The sequence below is a fragment of the Ctenocephalides felis genome, unplaced genomic scaffold, assembly GCF_003426905.1.
Source record: "Ctenocephalides felis isolate EL2017-DRISC unplaced genomic scaffold, ASM342690v1 CF-g0.4_SCAFFOLD_03572, whole genome shotgun sequence".
NCBI classification, from domain to species: Eukaryota; Metazoa; Arthropoda; class Insecta; order Siphonaptera; family Pulicidae; genus Ctenocephalides; species Ctenocephalides felis.
In genome coordinates this window covers 10,199,526-10,221,129 of record NW_020539726.1, presented here as the reverse complement: position 1 = coordinate 10,221,129, position 21,604 = coordinate 10,199,526, and the positions used below count along the sequence as shown (strand labels likewise).

The window sequence follows — 21,604 nt, the reverse complement described above, 5'->3', positions numbered from 1 at the left end:
AATCCACCGATTAACCATTCTCTTATGTGTAGGATATTTTTGATATTAGTTCTTACGTCTAATAGTTAACACATGATTGGATGTTCACGAAAGACGATTTCTACTTGGAATTATATTGTGATCTAAAATCTCAAGTGGAAATTTGACATCAAAGATAGCGGGAATCGAACCAGCGAACCCGGGACTAGTTGCTGCTAGCCCACGCTCTAACCGATATCGCCACCGCTGGCCCTACTATTCACTTAAAATTTTTATTTCTTAGCAGTTAATTTAGTTTGAAATTTTACTAACCTTTATTAAGCGTATTTTATCTTAAATTATTTTTTATGTGCAATTCAGGTTTATTACCTCAAGTTAGGCTCGTAATTCCAAGTTTTCAGATGCTTAAGTATTTAGTATTTTGTGCATTTTATGTTTCAATATTGTTGCAATGCAAAAATAGTATATGTTTGTTTGTTCATTACAGTCGTTCTGGATCGAAACCACGCGGTCGTGTGATGGTAGCTAAAACTGATGGCAGATATCGTAGGGCACTTGTAAGTGCAGGACTCGAAAGTCCGACTTCTGTTGCTTTAAATCCACAACTTGGAAGAATGTTCTGGGCAGATGCAGGATCAGCTCCTAAGATCGAAGTGTCATGGATGGATGGATCAAAACGTAGACCCCTTATTACTGAGGCCATAAGGCATCCAGCTGGTAAGATAAATATATGCCAATTGTAAAAATATTATAGTGATATTATAGTATTATTTAATACCGGTTTTACTTTATTAGTTTTATTTAAAAAGTAATTTAAAACATTTCTCTGTCAGGCTTGGCAATAGATTATAATATGGACAACTCTGTGTACTGGGTGGATACGAAATTGAATACAATTGAGGTAATGAAACCAGATGGATCGCAAAGAAGAACGATATTAAAGGGCGAAGCATTACGCCATCCTATTTCCTTAGATGTATTTGAGTCAACTTTATATTGGGTAACAAGAGATACTGGAGAGTTGTTGCAACAAGATAAATTTGGAAGAGGCGTGTCGGTTGTTGTTGCTAAAGACTTGGTCAATCCAAGCAGTGTGAAAGGTGAGTGACAAGCTACATCATAATTTTTCCGATTGCTTAGAATGATTTAATTCATTTTCATTATCTTTATTCCATTGTTGTTGAAATATTGTAGTTATATTTATACCTACAAATTTAAAATCATAATTTTTGTTTACACAAAATTAATTATTATTTAAGTTAATTTCTTGAGTTTAATCATTAGAATAAAAAAATATTGATTGAATGTTAAAATCACTTAGCTACAGCGGTATCTGCCGTATCTATTATCCGAGGCCATGCTGATTCTGGTTATAATATATATTATTTGAAAGTTAAGATCTGAATAAAATATGAGTTGAATATTTCAGTTTACCATGCTGCTCGCTACAATACATCATTGCACAATCCTTGTCATTCGAGTGCCTGCTCGCATTTATGTCTCCTAGTACCAGGAGGTAGGCGTTGCGCTTGTCCGGATAACACTGCCCAACCGCCGTCTCACAGGACAACAGCTGAAGTTATTTGTGATGCAGGTATGTATCAATTTTATAAAATAATTAAAAAAAATATAATTTTTAAAACTATATAAAGTAAGTCTGCGCAACTGCCAAACTAAAGATATGCCTGGCAAACCAAGATATTATTATTTGTCGATAAATACGATTTATTCTTGTTGTTATTATTTTTTAAAGTTATTATAGTCGATACATTTTCAGCCATTGTTATTCTATATATAATTGTAATCGATATTCAATATTCAAATGAATGCCTGACATTGATTTCAATAATCATCAAACACCCATAGGAAAGCCATCTGGCATAGGGGCGTCACAAATGTGTAAAAAAAGATATCGATCATTATTATAAATACAATTCTTGGAAGTCTCTCATATTATTTTGAACCACAATAACTTTGGCATCGAGCAGAGTTGCGGTATGTTAAAATTTTAGCGAAGAAAATCATAATGTAAAAGTTGTTTATGAAGCAGAAAGTCTGACTTTCTAATAAGGAAAGTAATTATTTCATTTATATTCAAATATAATGTGGTATATAAAAATATTTGTAAAAAGTGCGTAAATGTATTATCCGCATGAAGAATCGGTTGCAACATTTCATGATAATCGAACGTTAAATTATATGGGTATATAATAGTTGTGATATAATAGTTGTGGTGATAAAACAATTATTATATGATATCATAATATTGAAAAAATATTTTTATTACAATAGCTGCGGAAAGGCCTCGTCCAGCACCCCGTATTTGTCCATGCCAAAACGGTGGTCATTGTGTAGAACCGAATAACACAGAACACAGCTCGCAGTCAGAAGCTGGTTGGAATCCTTTGTGTGTTTGCGCACCTGGTTTCAGTGGTCTACATTGTGAGGTGAGTAATTAGAATGATTACAATTACCTTATCATAATATGACAAAGAAAAAGTATATTTTGGAAGTGCTACGTATAGTTAAATAGTATAATTAATTTATATTAATAGCTTTATTGATAACGTCATAATTGAAAAGTTGCAAATTCTACAACACGGATTCGCTCTAACACGGTTTGAGAATTGATACCATCCCCCTCATAATACGGTACTTTTAAAGAACGGGTTCGCTCTAACTTAATAAAATAAGAAATATAGTAATATCAAAATCAAATATTTAATCTAAAATTATTAAAATCGCCGTACAATAGCTCAATAAATGTGATGAAACTAATGCAAAAAATAACTAATTTGATACTTATTATTTGAGCGCCTACTATTGAAAAAAATTCTAAGCTTGTCCGAACAATTAGTAAATAAGTCTTAAACAAAGTTCATTTTAAGAAAATGAGCATAAAATTTTAATAAAGATAACTTTTAGCCTCTGGTAAATATATAAATAACTTTCCGCTAAATGCAAGTAACCGCAAATAATTTTTTGCAAAAAATAATACACGGATCTGGAGGTAGTACAGAAAAGTACTATCTGGAGGTTGTACTAGTTCCTTGTCCCGCATAACACGGATTCGCATAACACGCTAGTTTTTTGGAACGTATCTACCGTACAGTACTTTATTAGACTTGTCGTTTTATTTTTGTTAAGAATCTGTAAAACAATTTAGAAAATGACTGAGTTAAAGTTAGTGATGTATGGTATCATGCCTTAATTATTGATTATTATAAATACTGTAACTTTCATTATTTTTATTTAATAGAAAAAATACAAGAGCTCATGAATTGAACTACGACGTCTATATATGTATTACAGAAAAGTGAATAAACAAAACTTAATCATTCATATTTAAAATGATGGACATTGTCTAATATCATTCATATAGAAATATATGAATTGAATTCCAAAGTTACAATTATTTATTTAAAGTATATAAGTGAGCCCTAGGACTTCAGCCAGAATTAAAATTAAAATCCGAATTATTTTCGATATACAAAAAAAAATTGTTAAAAAAGTTTAATTTTGAAATAAAAGAAAAAAATTCACTAAAGGCAATTGTTTCGTCAACACAAGCAGGCAGATTCAAATCGGATGCTTCGTTCTCTCAAAAACTGCAATTTTTTAGACATTTAGCTCTGTATCTCCGAAATAACTCTACCTGCCTTTGCTAAAAACTAATCACCAATTCTCCTCATCATTATAAATTGGATGTTCTTTGGATCATTTAAATCGGTTACTCCGTTCTCTCAAAAATTCGATTTCTATTTTCTGCACTCTTTTTTCTGTATCTCCGAGACGGCCGTACTTGTCTTTGCGAAAAATTAATCAGCACATCTCCCTATCAATAGAAATCGAATGTTTTTTTGAACCATTCAAATCGGTTTATCCGTGCGCCCGAAAACTTGGACGTATAATTGCGGACACACAAAACACACACACACGCACATCCATTTGTTCGGTATGCCAAGAAACTTGCTCTACGGGAAGTTAAATATTACCTACTTAGGAAATATCAAAATTTGTATGAAATCAACGAAGTCTGTAAGCAATATGCTAATCGATTTTTTAAATTACACATTTCTAAGCATTTCAACATTTTTTTCTTTTGTAAATCTATTGTTCATTATGTAATAGAAATTAAAAATAAGATTCAATAGTTTTTGTTCACGGACTTTTAACAATAAACATTAATGTGCCTTATTGCAGGAATACGCCGCACGCTCTTTGGCTGCTGGATCAGCTAATGCTGCCGCCATTGTGATACCGATAGTAGTAATACTGCTCGTTTTTGGTGCAGCAGCTGGCACTTGGTTCGTTCTCCGAAAGAGGCCATTGTAAGTACTTATTAGAAAAATATACCATTCAGAGTACTTGTTAAAGTACAATGAAATTATGAGCTATAATAAGCTCATAATTCTATTCCACGCAATGATTTGGCATGAGATAGAATATTGTTCCTTATCCATATCCATATTTGTGAGCAACAGTTATTTCTGACGCCAACAGCCATAATTTATACAATCATGATTTCTTTTCATAGTGGAAAAGGCTTTGGTAGCGGTTTGAGTAGCCTCTCACCAACTCAGAGCGTCAGCTTCCGTCATTCAGGCAACAACATCGAATTCGGTCCAAATCCAGGAAGTGGAAGTGGAGGTCCTGAACCGTTAGATGCCGCTACTGCTTATACGTTAGACACAATGAACGGCGGTAAATCTAGAGACTTTTCTAACCCGATGTATGACGCTGTCCAGGCTGGAGCAAATCCACCAGAAGCTCCCAGCATAGGAAATGGATCAGGTAATTGAACGGATTTTTTTTTTTTTTTGGAAATCGATAATAATTATATCAAATAAATGCAAAATTGATTGATGAATAAGCACATAGAAAATATAATGTAAAAAATGAATATATGAAAAATAACAACTTTCCCGTCCATTTTAGTCTGCTCCACATATCACTGCAAAATCGATATTACTTATTTTTTTTCCTTTTTTTTTAATTAATTTTTTCCTACAAACATAAATGTTATACCGGTTTTTTTATTCAATGTGTTTTCAAATATTTAGTTTCTTAAACGAAGTCAATAAACTTGGTGTGATAGAATATTATTCTTGCACCAATAAATTCTTTATTCATCCGATACATTGCAGTATATATTAATCAAACAATAATTCAGTCCAATAATAATGAAATAATGCTCTAATCTGGTGTGATAAAGCATTAACCTATTTAAATATGACGCAAATGAAAATCAATATATTCTATAAACTAATTTTATTTGAATATCCTTGAATTGAAACAAAAATTTAATACCATAAAGATAATGGAATGATAATAATGATAATCTATTGCATCTTGAATTTTGCATATAAAACAATTTTGAAAACATCAGAGATTTTTATATAATTTTATTAAACATACACATGCTCAGTATGTAGTCAATAATGTTTATATCTATTTATTTTGTTTCTGGTAATGAAATTTAGATATATATTCTCAAATTGAAAGTTGAAGTCTTGAATTGAAAAATTAAACGTGAACTATGTATTTAGGATTATTAGTTATTTAGTTATTCAGTTTTAATCTTCAAAATAAACCGAAGGTGAACTATATGCGAAGTTTGGATCATATTTTCCAATTAGAATGAACATGTCAAAATAAATACCATGCACAAAGTTAATTAATAATTAACATTTACAAACTCTTTAATTACCAAAATTAAAATTAAAATGTGTACTTTGGTAATAATCGTATTACGTTGTTAACGCTGTTAGTCTATTTTGCAACTTTTACGTAAAAATTCAAAACATAGCACAGTCCCGAAAATTTGTCAAAATTTCTGCTTCGTTTTATTTGGAAACATGCTCGAAAATCAAATTAAGATAATAATCATTGCTTATTCATTGTATGGAAATTGTTATGTATAATACATCAATTATTACAAACGTTTACCAGAAAAGGTTGGCGCACTGATATTTTGAATGAATATTGTACTGTTTTGTACCATCAAAAATATAACTTGATTAATGATTAAAGAAAGCCATACATGCTTGTACCCCAAATTAATTGAATAATCTAATTTAAAAAAATAAACATTCAATTGAAGATATAACATATTTTAAAAATAATAATAAATAAAATAATATATTAAGGAGTTATAAAGTTTTTGGCGTTACTATATCCCAAAGAAAAGTATAAATTTTATATACTTGGATAATAGAGCATATCATTTTCATATTTATTGAATATTTATATATCTTGATAATGACAATGTCAACAAGTTTCAATAATATAATTTTGCTCATACTTAGTCTAAATATAACTTGAATAAATGCCTGAACCAAATATTTTGTAACAAGTAAACATTGTTAATATAAATAATCACAATGAACGATCGAATTGATTTACAGAAGCTTTTTCATTCTTATTAAAATATCATTAAAATCTATTCTTAACGAAACGGTTTTCATCGAACTTTTATTGCATTTGGCTTAGTGTGCTTACTGCTTATGGTCGTTTCTACAATTCCAATATATTTTTTTCTTTCAAATACTATTAATTTTACAAATGCCGTAAATAAGTTTGAATCAAGAACTTTTGAATAACTGTGTCCCTATAAGGTTAAAGAAAATTGTACTGGCCTGACAGGTTTCAGTCCTGCACATCATGGTCGCCCATTTGGAAGAGTTTAAAATATAAAAAAAAATGTTTTTGTGTGCTAAAAATTTGTATATGATCTATTTTTTCATTGAGAGAAGTTCAAAAATTCAAATTGCCAGAAGATTTCCACCTGCACAAATACCTGCCAGACGAGCCAACAGGTTCACTTATATGAGCAAGATGTATATGTATTTAAATAAACTTTATTCTGTGAGGTTTAAATTTATATATGTTGGTCTAAGCGATTTGAAAAGAGTATGTGCATTTCTAGGCGACTTTTTCCAGTCTAAGCCCTTGCCAGGCGATGGTAAAAATGGTGAGAACTAAATATGGAAACTAGAACTTGATTCATTTCTACTTCTGGGCTGATTGTAAAGAATTGAACTTGAAATGACTGCCTCATTATCATTGTCTGAACATATTTGAAAATCAGTTCAGTGCCTATAAATAGATTCTTGCACGTGATAGATAAGGTTTAGATTTTTAGTCCATCCTGATGAATATGCATCACGTTGCATATCAGGATTTTCTGCTATCCTTAATCATCATCAGAGCCAACTTTCGAATGAATGTTTCTCTTTTCATTTAGAGAATACGAATTTCTCGTACGGTTGAGATAATTTCATACCTTGCTGTATATTTGATCGAATTATAATTTATTAAGTATCTAAGTAATTTACTTAATATATTTTCTTTTCTATTTTCAGGAATATACGAAGTGCCTGTGGATAAGAGCAAATTAAAGAGTACATTCAGAGAAACAGTTTCTGCAATACTCGCGCCTTCATCGATGACTCATAAGACATCACCTCAACTTCAAGTTAGACATCGAGAGTTGGATCCATCCAATATTGATACCGGCAAAGATACGCAGCATTTGGTCGAAGAAGATCATTCGGAATGCTGATATTAACTTGACTATTGTAAGGTGAGGTTCACAGAAAGGTAACATTAGTAGGGTTACATTAGAAGTAATAAACCACGGTATATTAATTTATCAAACAACCGTTATAATCATGTTATAAAAATGAAATGAGGATAGCAATCTCAGATAACAAGAACTCAAACGTCTGCAGTGATGCGGCAGTGTTTTTGAAATTATGAATTTATAAGGGTGTATAGACGACTTATACATGCATTTGAAAAGTTTCCATGCAACTAAGTATTAAGTTTATTTTAGATGTTACAATCGAACTAGTATTGTATTATAAGTTCTATGTCATTCCTACTTAAGTATTATCAATAGTATTAAATTAAGAAAGTTGCCGAAATTCAATATTTAAAATTTGTATTCATAACGCACATTGAAACTTGTTATTTTGTGATTGTGATAACCTGCAGATACTTGTAATTTTAATCCGTGTGACTTTTTAAATTCAAAATACGTAGTGTTTAAATTTTAAATATTGTGACAAGTCATATAATGACCTAGTAGTATGTAATTTATACATACCTTTATGTATATATATATATATATATATATATATATATATACACGTCGTCTCATGTATATTTGCATATACATGTCATACCATGTGTATGACGCAAAACATCAGATAAATAGACTTTTTGTTGCTGATTGTTACTTGTTTTAAAAATCATCAAGATTCTTCTAACAAGAAACATTTCTATTTAAGCAATTTTAAAAAATGAATATATTGAAAAAATATGTCTGACATATGAATGATCGCAGAAATAATCATTCTTTTATCTTATAGTATAGTTACAACGACACAAGGAAATTTTAAATGAATTTATATGAAAACAAAATAAACAAAATGTAACAAAACATATTTTTATACTAATCGGGGTATTAAGGTATAGATGTATAAATATAAATAGTTTTACACGCCAATCAATCGCAATGTTATAGCAAAAAATAATTAACTTATGTCAATATATTTATATTTTAACTTTCTGAATATTGATCCTAAAGGAAAAATAATATTCAAACATTCCGTTTTTAAAAATACATCTAAATTATGAGTTTAGATAAGTTATTTTTAATAATACCGCGTTGCTTAAAACTGGAAAACGTTTACTATGCAGTTTATTAATTTTAAAACCTAATGGAAGTCTTTTTATATTTTTAGCATAATAAATAATTTATTGATATTTTTTATAAAAAAATCTATTTGCCTAACCTTTTAAAACTTTTGTTTCTTCTAAAATTAATTAAATACCCTTCACATGCAGAGACGTAAGTTTTATTTGAAGTATTTAATACTTGTAAATAATAATTGCAGAACCTAATAGATTCGTAAAGAGTCAATTTGTACCATTTCAACAAAATCAACATTAGAATAATTTAATAGTGCATTAAGAAAGTAATTTAAATGTTTTATATGAAATTGACTGCACTATTTGTTATTAGCAAATGTTGGAAATAAAATTAAGAACCGACTTTTAATATTGTCAATTTTGACTGAAGGAATGGCGGCAGTTAGCCGTAAATTTTGTGTGATGCGAATATTTTTAGTAATGTTTTCTTATTTTTAATCTATAACTTTTAAATGAATATTGTTAAATAGTTGATGAAAATTGTTTTTAAATTATCGAGAATTTATTATTATTAATATTTTAATTATAACTATCACTAAAATTAAGTCACCATTATATCGTACTTGTTTATATATATATATATATATATATATATATATATATATATATATATATATATGCAAGTACTTTTGTGTGTTTATGAATATACATGTGCATATATCCATACTGAATAAATTACTAGTGTTTCATTAGTAAATTTACATTCCGTTTTTCTAGAGAAATTATTAAAAATATCATTGTTATGTACGTTTATATAGATTTTTGAGAATAACTGTTATGACTTTGGAATAGATATGAGACCGTCCATGTATAAAATCTATATAGAACTTTATATTGTATATATCTATATCATATATATAAAAACGGTTCATATATTGTTTTTTTTCATATATTTTGTAAAATAGGTGATATTTTAAAAAAATCTGTCATTCTGTTTATAACATTTATATTCAAAAGTTTTCTAAAAACATATTAGTTATATACGTAAGAAAATTTATCAAGCAAATATAAACAGAATGAATGAAATTGAGTTGATTGAATTTTTGAATTGTATAAATCGAGGATTTGTAAGAGTTTTATTAAAAAAAAATAAACTGAAAAATATATTCCTTGTACAGATGAATTTATTATAGATATATAAATAATATAGGTAGGATAAATATATAAATAATATACTTGTGGGAACAAAGTATGTATGTTTTACAGTGAATATAATATATTTGTTTCGTATGTATTATTTTATTTAATAATTTCAGTCTTTATTCCTATTTTTAGTATAAATCTAAATTGAAATTTAATTGGTGCAAAATACAAAGTGGTTCGAGTTTTAGTGCTTACTTATATAAAAAAATTAAAATTACTTCGTAAATGTTTCGATTTGATTCTTGTAAGTATTTAAAATGTCTCCAATAATTAGTGAAGGAATTATTGATAACGAACGTAAAACCGCGCTATAAGAAACTCGGATTTAACTCATAATTCGTAGCGCGTTGTATTGAAACCGACTACCGTGTTTTCAGAGTATAGCGTTATAGAAAGGTTAACTGTGTATCGATTCTAATAATAACTATCTAAGCCCATTTGACTAAAATTAAGTCTTTCAGAGAATCCAAATTTCTTGCTGGTAACAAAATAGTCCATTTCTTTCTATGATTTTCCATAGCTAATCAAATTTGATTAGCTAACAAGTTGCTAATCAAATTTGACGTATCAAATATTTGGTAAGTAATAATAATCAATTATTAACGATAATTAAAAGTAGTAATTATTTGTTAATTAGTTATAGGGGAGACTGAGTACGGTAATGATAGTCGTCAGAACAGCTAAACTATGCTGATTTTGAGATAGGGTCCAAAGGGTGAACGATGTAGTATGTTTGTTTGAACATACAGTTATTGCTTTCAGTCAGCGCTCTACATTGACATGATCTGTATTGCTTTTAAGGAGTCAAAAGTAAGTTTCTTCATTCGATTTTTTTTTTAATACTAACTGTTTCATGTATACATCAGATAGATCACTTTGATTGTTATTTTGCAGTTGAACATCAGTAGTCAATTACCACCAATTAGTATTTGCGTAGATAATTTAACTCAGTTATAACGAAGATTTGTTTTCAAAAGTGTGCGTTGGGTACGGTTGTGACAAATTTGGTGGGTAAGGATGTGACATATTTTTATCCTTTTCGGGTGAAGAGTAAACATACAAAAAAAATTAATTTTACTGAGACAAAATGCAAAAGAGAAAGGGAGAGGAAATTTCAATATAAGAAAAAAAAAGTTTTTTAAAGATTTCTTATTAACTTTGTTTAAAAAAATATGTTTTGTTATAAATTATTATATATTCATAAGCTTTGATTAAATGATTAAATTGTGTTGTGTTATTTATTTCTGATGATAAAAGTCTATTCTGACAATAAAAGTTATTTTGGTGATTATACCTATTGTTTTTTAACCTATTTTCATGGGTCACTATCGTTCTTGTTTGAAAAATGTTCAAATTACCATTTAATTTACTTTTCTCCCAGCTAACTGGTAAATTAAAAAACTATTGCTGATCAAAAAAAAGTGGCACAACTGTACCCAGTCTCCCCAAATTTTCAAAGCGTTAATAGTTTTAGATCCAGAAATTAAAATATAAATTGAATTAAACGATAAATTTATTTAAACATTCATTTTACGATAATTAAAAGGGAACTTTAAAATAATAAAAAATGTATAGTTATCAGTTATATAATTGTTATGCATTTCGTTCACTATAAAGTGCATGCAAAATCATCAACTCGTAAGATAAAATCGAAAGTTCACTATGGAAATACACTAGTTCAATTTGACTCATTTGACCGGTTGTGTATTTTGCATAAATTAAGTGTGCATACGTTCTTAAGTCTAGACAATTTAGACGTTAATGACTCACAGTTTTATGTTCATATATCCATATTATCGTTTTTCAGCAAATGGACTTAATATCTAAACAAAGAGTATGCAGACATTTGTTAATATCTTTATAAATAAGTAGTTAAAAAAGTGGCCTCTGCGTTAAGGCAAGTTGCGAAAACTTTCCGATGCGTGTTATAAATCGACTTAATTAATACGAATTGAGATTTAGCAACTTAGATTGTGACTATAAACTGTTGAAGTTTTGGCACGACCTATTACTCCAACCTTGATGAATTTTCATAATTAAACCACATACATTAAACCAACATGTAAATTTTCCAACAATTAATTACAAAAGAAAGGCGTCGCTGGTCTTTACCATGAAGTAGTCTGTAAGATTCCCAGCCAAAATCTTCAGAAGTGAAAAACTGAAAGAAGAGCGAATGGCACAAATTATAAAGAAAGTATAATTAAAAGAGAGAGAATCATAGCATTCTATATCCTCCCCCCATAAAGTAAAGCCTAAGTGGGGACAAGAGGCAAGTGATTAGTGGAGGTTTTTTCTTGATAATATACTCAAGCTGTATCGAGCCCGACATACCCAGACAAAAGACCAAGTCTGGGATGCGTAAACGCATTGGCATAGGTGCCAAATCTCGGATAAAATAGAATTGGCTAAATCAAACTTTATTTTCAGGAAGTTAAAATTTATGTTTCGTAACGTCGAATTTTTTTCTAACATAGAACAATATTCGAAATGTAACTCATTCCATTCTTCCAAACATACTCATGATATATTTTTAACTCATTTCATTTAATCCATTTCTAAAAATGTATTTTATTGAAGCGTTGACGTCAGCTGCAATCAGCAGCTACCTACAAAACACAGAACATACGTAGGTAAAGATTTTGATCAGAATCGCTCGAGCATGCCACGAAAATTTAATGAATTTTCGTTTTTATAATTCAAAAGCTTATCTTAGGCCTATAATATTTTAGTATGTTATTTCAAACAACGAAATCTATCGTTATACAAAGGTTTATCAAAATCGTCAAAAAAATCAACATTTATTTTTACCAAAAACTTTCGAATAGTTTTTTAATTTTTAAAATCGATTTAAGATAACTTGTAGACACTATTCTACCAATTATAAAGAAACGGCTTGGCCGATCGTCACGCCAAACTGACCAATGATAGTCTTAATCGAGTTATATCAAATAGCTTTCAAATTTTCGAAATCGAGCCGTTTTTGAGAAAACATGGGCGAAAGATAAAAAATCTTATTACATACATACACACACATACTTTTTCTCAATTTAGTATCATTCGATTTAGAATGATTTTTTCGCCAAAAACTGCTCCTTCGGAAAGTTAATAAATTAATATGCTAAAAATGTATAAATTTGGTGGCAGATCAAAATACAAAAAATCCTCAAAATTCGATTTTTTTTTTATTTATATAATAATGTATTCTTGAAAACCAGCCTATTACTTTTACTTACTAGACTTTGTTTTAAATGTATTGTCTGATGTATTCATAACTGGTGTAAGTGACCTCTAGAATAATTTATTAGATAAATATTGAGATGAGGCGAGAAATGAACTGGACTGAACCGGATTTTATATGGTCAGATTCAATAATAATCATAGATTTAATTCAAAGTGTCACGATTTATCATAAATATGCATCATGTGACTTCTGGACGACTTGGTAACAAAAATATTTTTTATTTAAAAAGCCCGATGCAATACGAGTAATCATGGAGTTATCTTATCAGGAAAAAATTGCGCCTGCGCGCTCTCACAGAATAAATGACTTATAGATCATGTATCCAGTGCTGTATTTACAGTAGGGGCAGTTGGGGCTACTGCCCAGGGCAGCAAAATTTGGATAATGAGAAAGAAATTCTATACCATGTAATTAACTTATTTTTTTAATAACATTTTTTATTTCAAGAAATATAATTAATAAAACATTATACAAATGCAATGCAAAATTTGGCGATTTGGCTAATATAAGGATACGTAAATGAGTTGAAAGTTTAAGAAAAATATGTTCTTCAGATCTCGAGAGTTTAAGAAAGTTTAACAAAAATATGTTCTTCAGATCTCGAGCCCTCTTACGATGACGAATTTGTGCACTTCCAAGCTTAGAGCGCGGAAAAAAATTAAATTAGTGAAGCATGGCATTGTGCCTTACGGCAAGTTACTGAAACTTTCTGTACTGAAAATTACATTTTATAAAAAGCTTTAAATTTTTCTGAAAAATTATGAAAATTGAATTTAAGAAACCTTTTTTTATATTTCGATTTTTTTGTAAATTATTAACTTTTATGTAATAAATTTATTAAAATTAAATTTTATTTGAATGATTCGATTCTGATTAGTTATTGGCCAAGGCAGGTCCCAAAAATAATAATTCAGTTTTTGAAAAATGGAACGTCCAATAACATTAAAAGAAATTTACATGTATAGACAAAACGGAGAACTGATTAAATTTGTGGGAGGCAGGTCTAGCGGTTTCGATGATCCAATAAAAAATTTGAAAAAGAAACATTTAGCGGTCAAAAGTGATCATTGAACATATGCACATCAAATTATCATATATTTTAATAATAAGTATAAATTTTGTTTACGTTTTACTATGGGTTCTGTATCATTATTTATTCGTTATTCTGCGAGGCGACGCTTACGCGCTTCTTTATTTTGTCTCTACGCAGCTAAAGCAGGGCGATCGCTTTAAAAAAGTTCTTTTTTTTATTTTAATTGTTTGTACGGGAAGTTTCAGCAATTTGCCTTAAGGCACGATGCCAAGCACCACTATTTATAGTATGTAATGCGTAATAAATTTACTGCAATCAAATAGTAATTTTAATTTTAGAAAAATGATATATAAAAACTATTTTACCTAAAAATTCAGGGATGGGGCGGCATTTTTGTCAGTACCCCAGGGCGCCAAATTTCTAAATCCGGCCCTGCATGTATCTCATAATATTAATGATTTTATGAATGAAACTATTTAGTAAGTTGAAGTAATTTCCATTAACTAAACTGGATTAATCCGTTCGCATTTGAACTATAGCCAGACAAAAATATTTGATCACTTTAAGGTTATTAGATAGATAACACATGCTTTATCTCGAACAAATAAAGAATTTTTGATAAAAATAAAAAATATAATTCACGTGTTTCTAAAACATTTAAGACCGTAGTGGGAAACTTACACTTTGAGTGACAAATTAGTCCAATGATTAGGCAATAAAATTAGAAAAGGTGAGAAGGAAATAAAAATTTAAGCGGCAAGTAATTTAAGCACATTAGTCTGTTTACATAGAAAATAAAACGTAACTAATATTATAAACTAGTATGTATTAGAACTATTAGTACTAATTTGCACGTTGCGACACTTATGTTCTGTAACAGATCTCTATTTTTGGATTTGCGCACTCGTAAACCGATGTCAAAGGTGGTTAGGTAAGAACCTGCAAAAAGTTTAAACGACAACTTGGAAATATTTTAGAAACATATGTCTTGATAACTTACTAACCTCTGGAAAACGGACTAACGAACTATCCATTCGTAGACAAAGCAAAGAATATGTGTTGAATGCATTTTGCAGTTCGAGTTGTAGACTGACATTTCGCTAAGTTTTCATAACCGTGCGTGCCGAATCCGACTTCCAATTGTTTGTGCTGTTGTGTTTATTACCTTACAATGCTTGTAAAATTACATATTTGACACTACTACGTTTATTTATTTTCAAGGTGGAAAAAATAATCAATACACTTATTAAAAACAATTGAGTGACATTTATCATTCATCATGTCGGCCGCCCGATTCTCGATATCAGTTGGAGCGTTTCAGACGAGGACCTTGACGTGCAATATTCACCCGGTTTCAGTGACGATGTCTTGCAATTTAAGTACTACAAGTGCCCGAAATGGCCCCAAAAGGAGGGTCTGTATGGAAAACATTAATCCTAATGTCAAAATTATGGAATATGCAGTTCGTGGTCCTTTAGTTATTAGAGCTACACAAATTGAAAAGGAATTGGAAAAGGTAATTACATATTGATTTTATGATTTTGACAGCACATATTTTTCATTCACTCTTGTTAATATATCGCTTTGAATGATTAGTATTAATATATGTATTTATCGCAACGAACTAAAATCACATTTATATGCGAATATTTTATCATAAATGCATACTAATGAATGTCATAAATTGAGTGTCAGATAGTTTTTAATATATACATTTCTAAGAAGCTAAGATTTATATTCCGTTAATTATCTGTTTTAAAATGTTAGGAAAATATACTAATTATGTTTATTATTCATTTAGGGTGCCAAAAAACCTTTCACAGAGGTTATCAAAGCAAATATTGGTGATTGTCATGCTATGGGACAGAAGCCTATTACTTTTATTAGGCAGGTTAGTATCTGCAATATATTTTTGAGAATTACTTATTTAAGATTTATACATCTTTCTATTCAGTCGACTATTCAGCATCAATCTCTTGCATCTTCAATTTCTTTACAATATTTCTTTTGAAATTAGTGTTATCACTAGTCATCTTTATATCACTCGAAAGTTCCTTATATATTTTTGTAACACTCCATATAACATTTTGTTCATTCTGTTGTGTTCATTATGAAAATTTTCATGTTTTCTTGTGTAATGTTCATGTATATCTTGATTTATGTCTACTACCGTACTCGTTTTTATTTTGCTATATTTAAATTTGTGTATTAATTTCCAGTTTTCTATTTTAATTATATTATTTAATTAGAATTTAATTTATCTGTTGCCTTAACAAAGGACTTAAACTCTCTTCAGTGTCTTAAATACATAAAAAATGGTGTTCAAAAGTTCAACTTGATAAGCATAATTCATATTGTTCACTTCTGCGTGAACAAACATTCCTAATGAAATGGCATATTGATGTACAAAACCTTTTATTTGTGTTTTAATAAGTCGATTTGCATTAATGCGGTCATTTTGATACATTTCTTTTAATTGATGAACATAATATTTACTAGTTTTATTTGTTTGCGCCGAGAGTTTGCACAGATTTTATTAATATGATTCGTATAGGTTGACTTGCTCGTATTAGTTGTTTCTATTTTAAAACAACTGTAACTGTTACTTATAATTTCATTCTCATATAATTTCATTTTCATTATAATTTCTTCATAATTATAAGAAATTATATTGATTTCATGTTAAATTACTAAATTTTTTATTCCGTGTTTATTGACTGTATATGAATACGGCATATATATACTTTTTTGCCCACATATGTATTACTTTCAAGATATTCTGTTAGTTTCAAGATGTTCTCCCAGAATAAAGTCTGGGGCATTTTATAAAAATAATATTTAGTAATTCATAAAGTGATAAATATACAACACTTTCTATATAATTGTATGAGAGTGATACATAGAATACTGATTATTGATATTGATTGAATATTGATTATTGTATTTTATTAACATTTTAATTACCAAATTTTGTTTAATTGGTGTTATGATTTCTTTTCGGAGCTTTGCTCCTTTCTATTCTATTTTAAATACATTCCTTCTTTGTTCCTTTACATTCTATTAGATTGAATTTCTATTTCACACACTATAACAATGAAATTGTTACTCACAAATCAAACAAATATTGTTTTCAAGTTTCACATTAGTGATAGTATTAAATATTACTCAATCTGAAGACTCCCGGCACAATTGTTATTAACAAAGTCAATTAAAAAATCACTACACAGACACTTTACTACCCCGAAGGACCAGATATAATTAATTATCAAAAAGGCTATATCAGACCAGAAATAACAAAGAACTGAATGGAAAATAATAACTAGTTCCAAAATTGTTTGTAGAAATGCAATGTATGTAATTTTAGTAAATTGTATTAGATGTTATCGGGTCAAGGTATACGTACAGAATGAATAATTTCTTATAACTAGCTTAGTACCTATACTAGAGTAGGAAATTATTTTATTATGCCAGGTAGAGGAAGATGGATAAATAAAATTTGTGAGGCTCGAACACAATCTAAAATGTAAATCTGACAAATGTTATTTATGGCGATATGTAATTTGATCAAAATGCATGACCCAGACAACTGAACAATGTTATCATTAACAATATTATCATCTAATTCTTAATCTGTATGTATGATTGCACATAATTTATTTATTCTATTTTTTATTACTAGGTACTTGCTCTAGTCGCATATCCACCATTAATGGATAGCCCAGATTTTCCTTCAGATGTTAAAGAAAGAGCAGATACGATATTAAAAAGTTGTAAAGGATATTCGGCTGGTTCTTATTCTGACTCAACTGGAATTGATGTTATTAAAAAGCATGCTGCAGAATTTATTGAAAGGAGAGATGGTGTACCATCTAGTCCCGATGACATTATATTATCTACTGGAGCTTCGGGAGGCATCAAAGTACTTTTGCAACTGCTTACATGTCATTTAGACAATAAGAAACCAGGTTTGTTTTATTCTTGATTTGTGAGTGAAAAAACAATAAGAGTTATTTTATTTTTTTACTAATTATTTATAATTCTATTTTAATATTATATTAATTTTTTGCTTTAAAATATCAGTAATGTAATAAAAAAGTGTTTATTGCACTTGTTGCCATGAAGATATATTATACTATTATTTAAGTCTACAATTTTGAAAAAACTACTTCATATTATTTTATTATAAGGTTTTATTAAATCAACATTGAATTTCTCTTTATAGGTGTGATGGTGCCCATACCTCAATATCCTCTTTATTCTGCAACAATAGCTGAATTTAACATGGGACAAATAGGATACTATCTTAATGAAGAGACCGGTTGGGGTTTGGATGTATCCGAATTGAATAGGGCAATATCTGAAGCGAAGAGTAACAACATTCTTCCAAGAGCTATAGTTGTTATTAATCCAGGTAACCCTACTGGTCAAGTATTAAGTCGTGAGAACATAGAGCAAGTTATTAAGTTTGCACATCAGGAAGATTTGATGATATTTGCTGATGAAGTGTATCAGGACAATGTATATGCTGAAGGTTCTAAATTTTACTCATTTAAAAAGGTAATATATATAATAAACATAGTAAAATAATCTTTATAACTGGTAATGTAGTATTGCATATATTAGCAATACTACTTCAAGTTTTGACTATATAATATTATTATTTTATTAAGTATTTTATTTAATTTTATCTTATGATTTTTAATAAATATTATTGAAAAAGTATTACTTATTTATCATGTTTCTATTTGTAGGTTTTGAGAGAAATGGGCCCTCCTTATGATGAGATTGAACTTGCTTCATTCATGTCTACTTCGAAAGGATACATGGGCGAGTGCGGAATGAGAGGAGGAATGATGGAAATTATAAATATGTGCCCTGATGTTAAGGCCATGTTACTTAAATGTATTTCTGCAATGTTGTGCCCTACAACCTTAGGTCAATCTGCATTGGACTGTGTGGTATTGTATTTAACATTATTTATATTGAAATGAAATTTCTGGATAGACAATTCATTATAAATTCAACTCTCATGGGGAATGCATATTTGCTTTCATTGCTAAATTTTTTTTTTCTGTAAATTTCTGAAACAGTTCCTTGATTAAATTATTATAACATTGGTGGTCTATACTGATATATTGAAAATAAGTGTAAAAACTATTTACAAATTTGTGACATGAGAATATTTAACCAACCAAGTTACAAATGTCCCTGTAGTAGCTACAGTCCAAAAAACTACCGTTTATACATAACAAAGGATCGGTACAAAAACAAAGGGTTAGGTTTCGATAATTCATAAAAACATGCTCTTATATTTTTATAGTAGAGACAATTTTTTTTACAAGAAGTAATACACATTAATTGTATTAATTAATTAGTTCCTTTTTAATAATTGTGCTCATTTCATTTGAAGGATATTTATTTAAGAAAAATGAATAACTGTACAGACAAGCATAGGCTTTTTTTAAGATAGAGTGTACGCCCTTGAATGAACTGTGTCGAATGAGGTATCTTTCGTGCTAGTTTTATGACATTTATTAAGCTATCATATGGTGGTTTCACTAATTTTAAATTAGATAAAGTTTGCTTTTTATACTTCTTATATTTAATATTTTATTTGGATTTTGCTCAATTCTCGAAGTGTGCTAGAGTTAAAACATGCTATATAAGTTCTTATTATACGGATATTCTCAATTCTCAAATCATGTTAGATCAAATTTGTGTTATAGAAGTATTATAGTTAATCATAGTTATAGAAGTATCATGCTATATGGGGTAACATGTAGGATGATGTTGCTTATAAAAAAAATTAAATTTTTTACAATTATTTTTCAAATTTTTCATAATTGTAATTAATGCAAATAGCTAGACATATAATGTATTTAATTTTTAAGATTAAGAATTGTATATGCTAATATTGTATGACATCTGATGTGAATTTAATTTCCATCACACTATAATTATATGTAGAATTAAGTACTAAATTTTATTATCTAATTTATTTTTTTTAGGTAAACCCTCCTAGACCTGGTGAACCTTCATATGAATTGTTTATGAAAGAGAAACAAGAAGTTCTTTCTCAATTGGCAATTCGTGCTAAGATGGTAGCAGACACTTTTAACAGTTTTGAAGGTTTTTCATGCAACACTGTACAAGGAGCTATGTATGCTTTCCCTCAAATTAAACTACCTCAAAAAGCAATTGATGCAGCTGACAAGGCTGGAAAGCCGGCAGATGTGTTTTATGCATTTGAATTATTAGAAAGAACTGGAATTTGTATTGTACCTGGCTCAGGTTTTGGTCAGAAACCAGGAACTTATCATTTCAGGACCACTATTTTGCCACAAACAGATAAATTGAAAGAAATGTTGGATAAATTTGCAGTATTTCACAAAGAATTTGTCGCACAGTATAAGTAAAAATATAGCCTTACATTGTTGTTATATATATAACTATGGTATGGCCTCATATGTGATTCATCTATAGGTATTGTATACAAATATTTTACATGTTACTTTTTAGAAACATGACAATTCTAGATCAAAATTTGACTGATTAGGCCATGCCAAACATGACTATCACATTGTAAATATTGATAGAACATATAGGCAATATGTATAAATTTAGATCATAATATTTACCTCTTTATTATAGTGAGTGCGAGTATTCTGCAGCCCAAATTTGAATAGTATTGCGTTATAAGACCCCGTAAAAGGGATAGCAAATCTACTAATGATTGTCATGTTATTTTAATGTTGTTACTATTTATTTATATTTTAATATAGGTTTAAGAAAATTATATTTTTATTGTAAATATCACTATTTTGAGTATGTATGATATCTAAATATACGTAACAAGAGATTTAAATTCTATTTTAATGCATCTTAATATGCAATAAGTATATACATACACACATACATTCATATCATATTCAAATATTGGTAGTAGAAGTATATCAAGTTTATAAATTATTTGAAATCTTAATATAGTAAATTACATGATAAATTTTTGTCAAAGTATAGTACGCCAAAATAACATTTTGGTGACTTAAAATATTGGCAATACATTTTTATTTTCATACATTAGGAAGCGTCCATTAATCACGTGATGTTTTTAGGGGAAGGGGGGATTTTGACAAAAAATCACGAAATATCACGTGGGGGAGGGAGGGGTATAGTAAGATATCACATGTATTTATTTTTTAACTGAATTTGTAAAAAAAATCAAATATTTTTAAAAAAATTCAAAAAATTTACAGTTTTATCAAGGAACTAAAAATACACGTGATGTTTGGTGGGAAAAGGGGGGTAATTTTAAATATCACCATGTATAACCAAGGAGAAGGGTGGGTCAAAAAATCCTTAAAAACGCTCTCATGTGATTAATGGACGCCCCCTTACACCTAGATACATACTCAATTTGACAGCATAAATTTTTGTGAATTTAAATCTAATAATTTTAATTAATTTTAGTATTCTTTATTTTATCA

General features: G+C 29.0%; 2 protein-coding genes across 2 annotated transcripts in view; both read left to right on the top strand.

Moving 5' to 3' along the window:
• Positions 1-8,063, top strand: part of LOC113387974 (low-density lipoprotein receptor-related protein 2) — a 335,517-nt gene extending 327,454 nt beyond the window's left edge. Inside the window, exons 22-28 of the mRNA XM_026625380.1 lie at positions 467-696; positions 813-1,079; positions 1,409-1,573; positions 2,272-2,426; positions 4,183-4,310; positions 4,517-4,773; positions 7,344-8,063. Of these exons, the coding sequence (XP_026481165.1) occupies positions 467-696; positions 813-1,079; positions 1,409-1,573; positions 2,272-2,426; positions 4,183-4,310; positions 4,517-4,773; positions 7,344-7,543 (1,402 nt within the window). The 3' untranslated portion in view covers positions 7,544-8,063. The remainder of the gene's footprint in view (positions 1-466; positions 697-812; positions 1,080-1,408; positions 1,574-2,271; positions 2,427-4,182; positions 4,311-4,516; positions 4,774-7,343) is intronic.
• A 6,997-nt stretch (positions 8,064-15,060) lies between these two features.
• Positions 15,061-20,702, top strand: LOC113387734 (alanine aminotransferase 1-like). Its single transcript, XM_026625104.1, has 6 exons — positions 15,061-15,633; positions 15,919-16,008; positions 17,797-18,082; positions 18,340-18,674; positions 18,869-19,075; positions 20,126-20,702. Exons 1-6 carry the CDS (start codon positions 15,397-15,399, stop codon positions 20,531-20,533), a joined length of 1,563 nt encoding a protein of 520 aa, XP_026480889.1. The 5' UTR covers positions 15,061-15,396; the 3' UTR covers positions 20,534-20,702.
• Positions 20,703-21,604: the final 902 nt, after the last annotated feature.

What these genes read in the sequence shown, in the direction of transcription:
- LOC113387734 (XM_026625104.1), top strand. Translation starts at nt 15,397, where the DNA reads ATGTCGGCCGCCCGATTCTCGATATCAGTTGGAGCGTTTCAGACGAGG. An exon ending in CTATTACTTTTATTAGGCAG is followed by an intron (nt 16,009 to 17,796) that starts GTTAGTATCTGC and finishes TTTTATTACTAG; the next exon opens with GTACTTGCTCTAGTCGCATA. An exon ending in TTTAGACAATAAGAAACCAG is followed by an intron (nt 18,083 to 18,339) that starts GTTTGTTTTATT and finishes TTCTCTTTATAG; the next exon opens with GTGTGATGGTGCCCATACCT.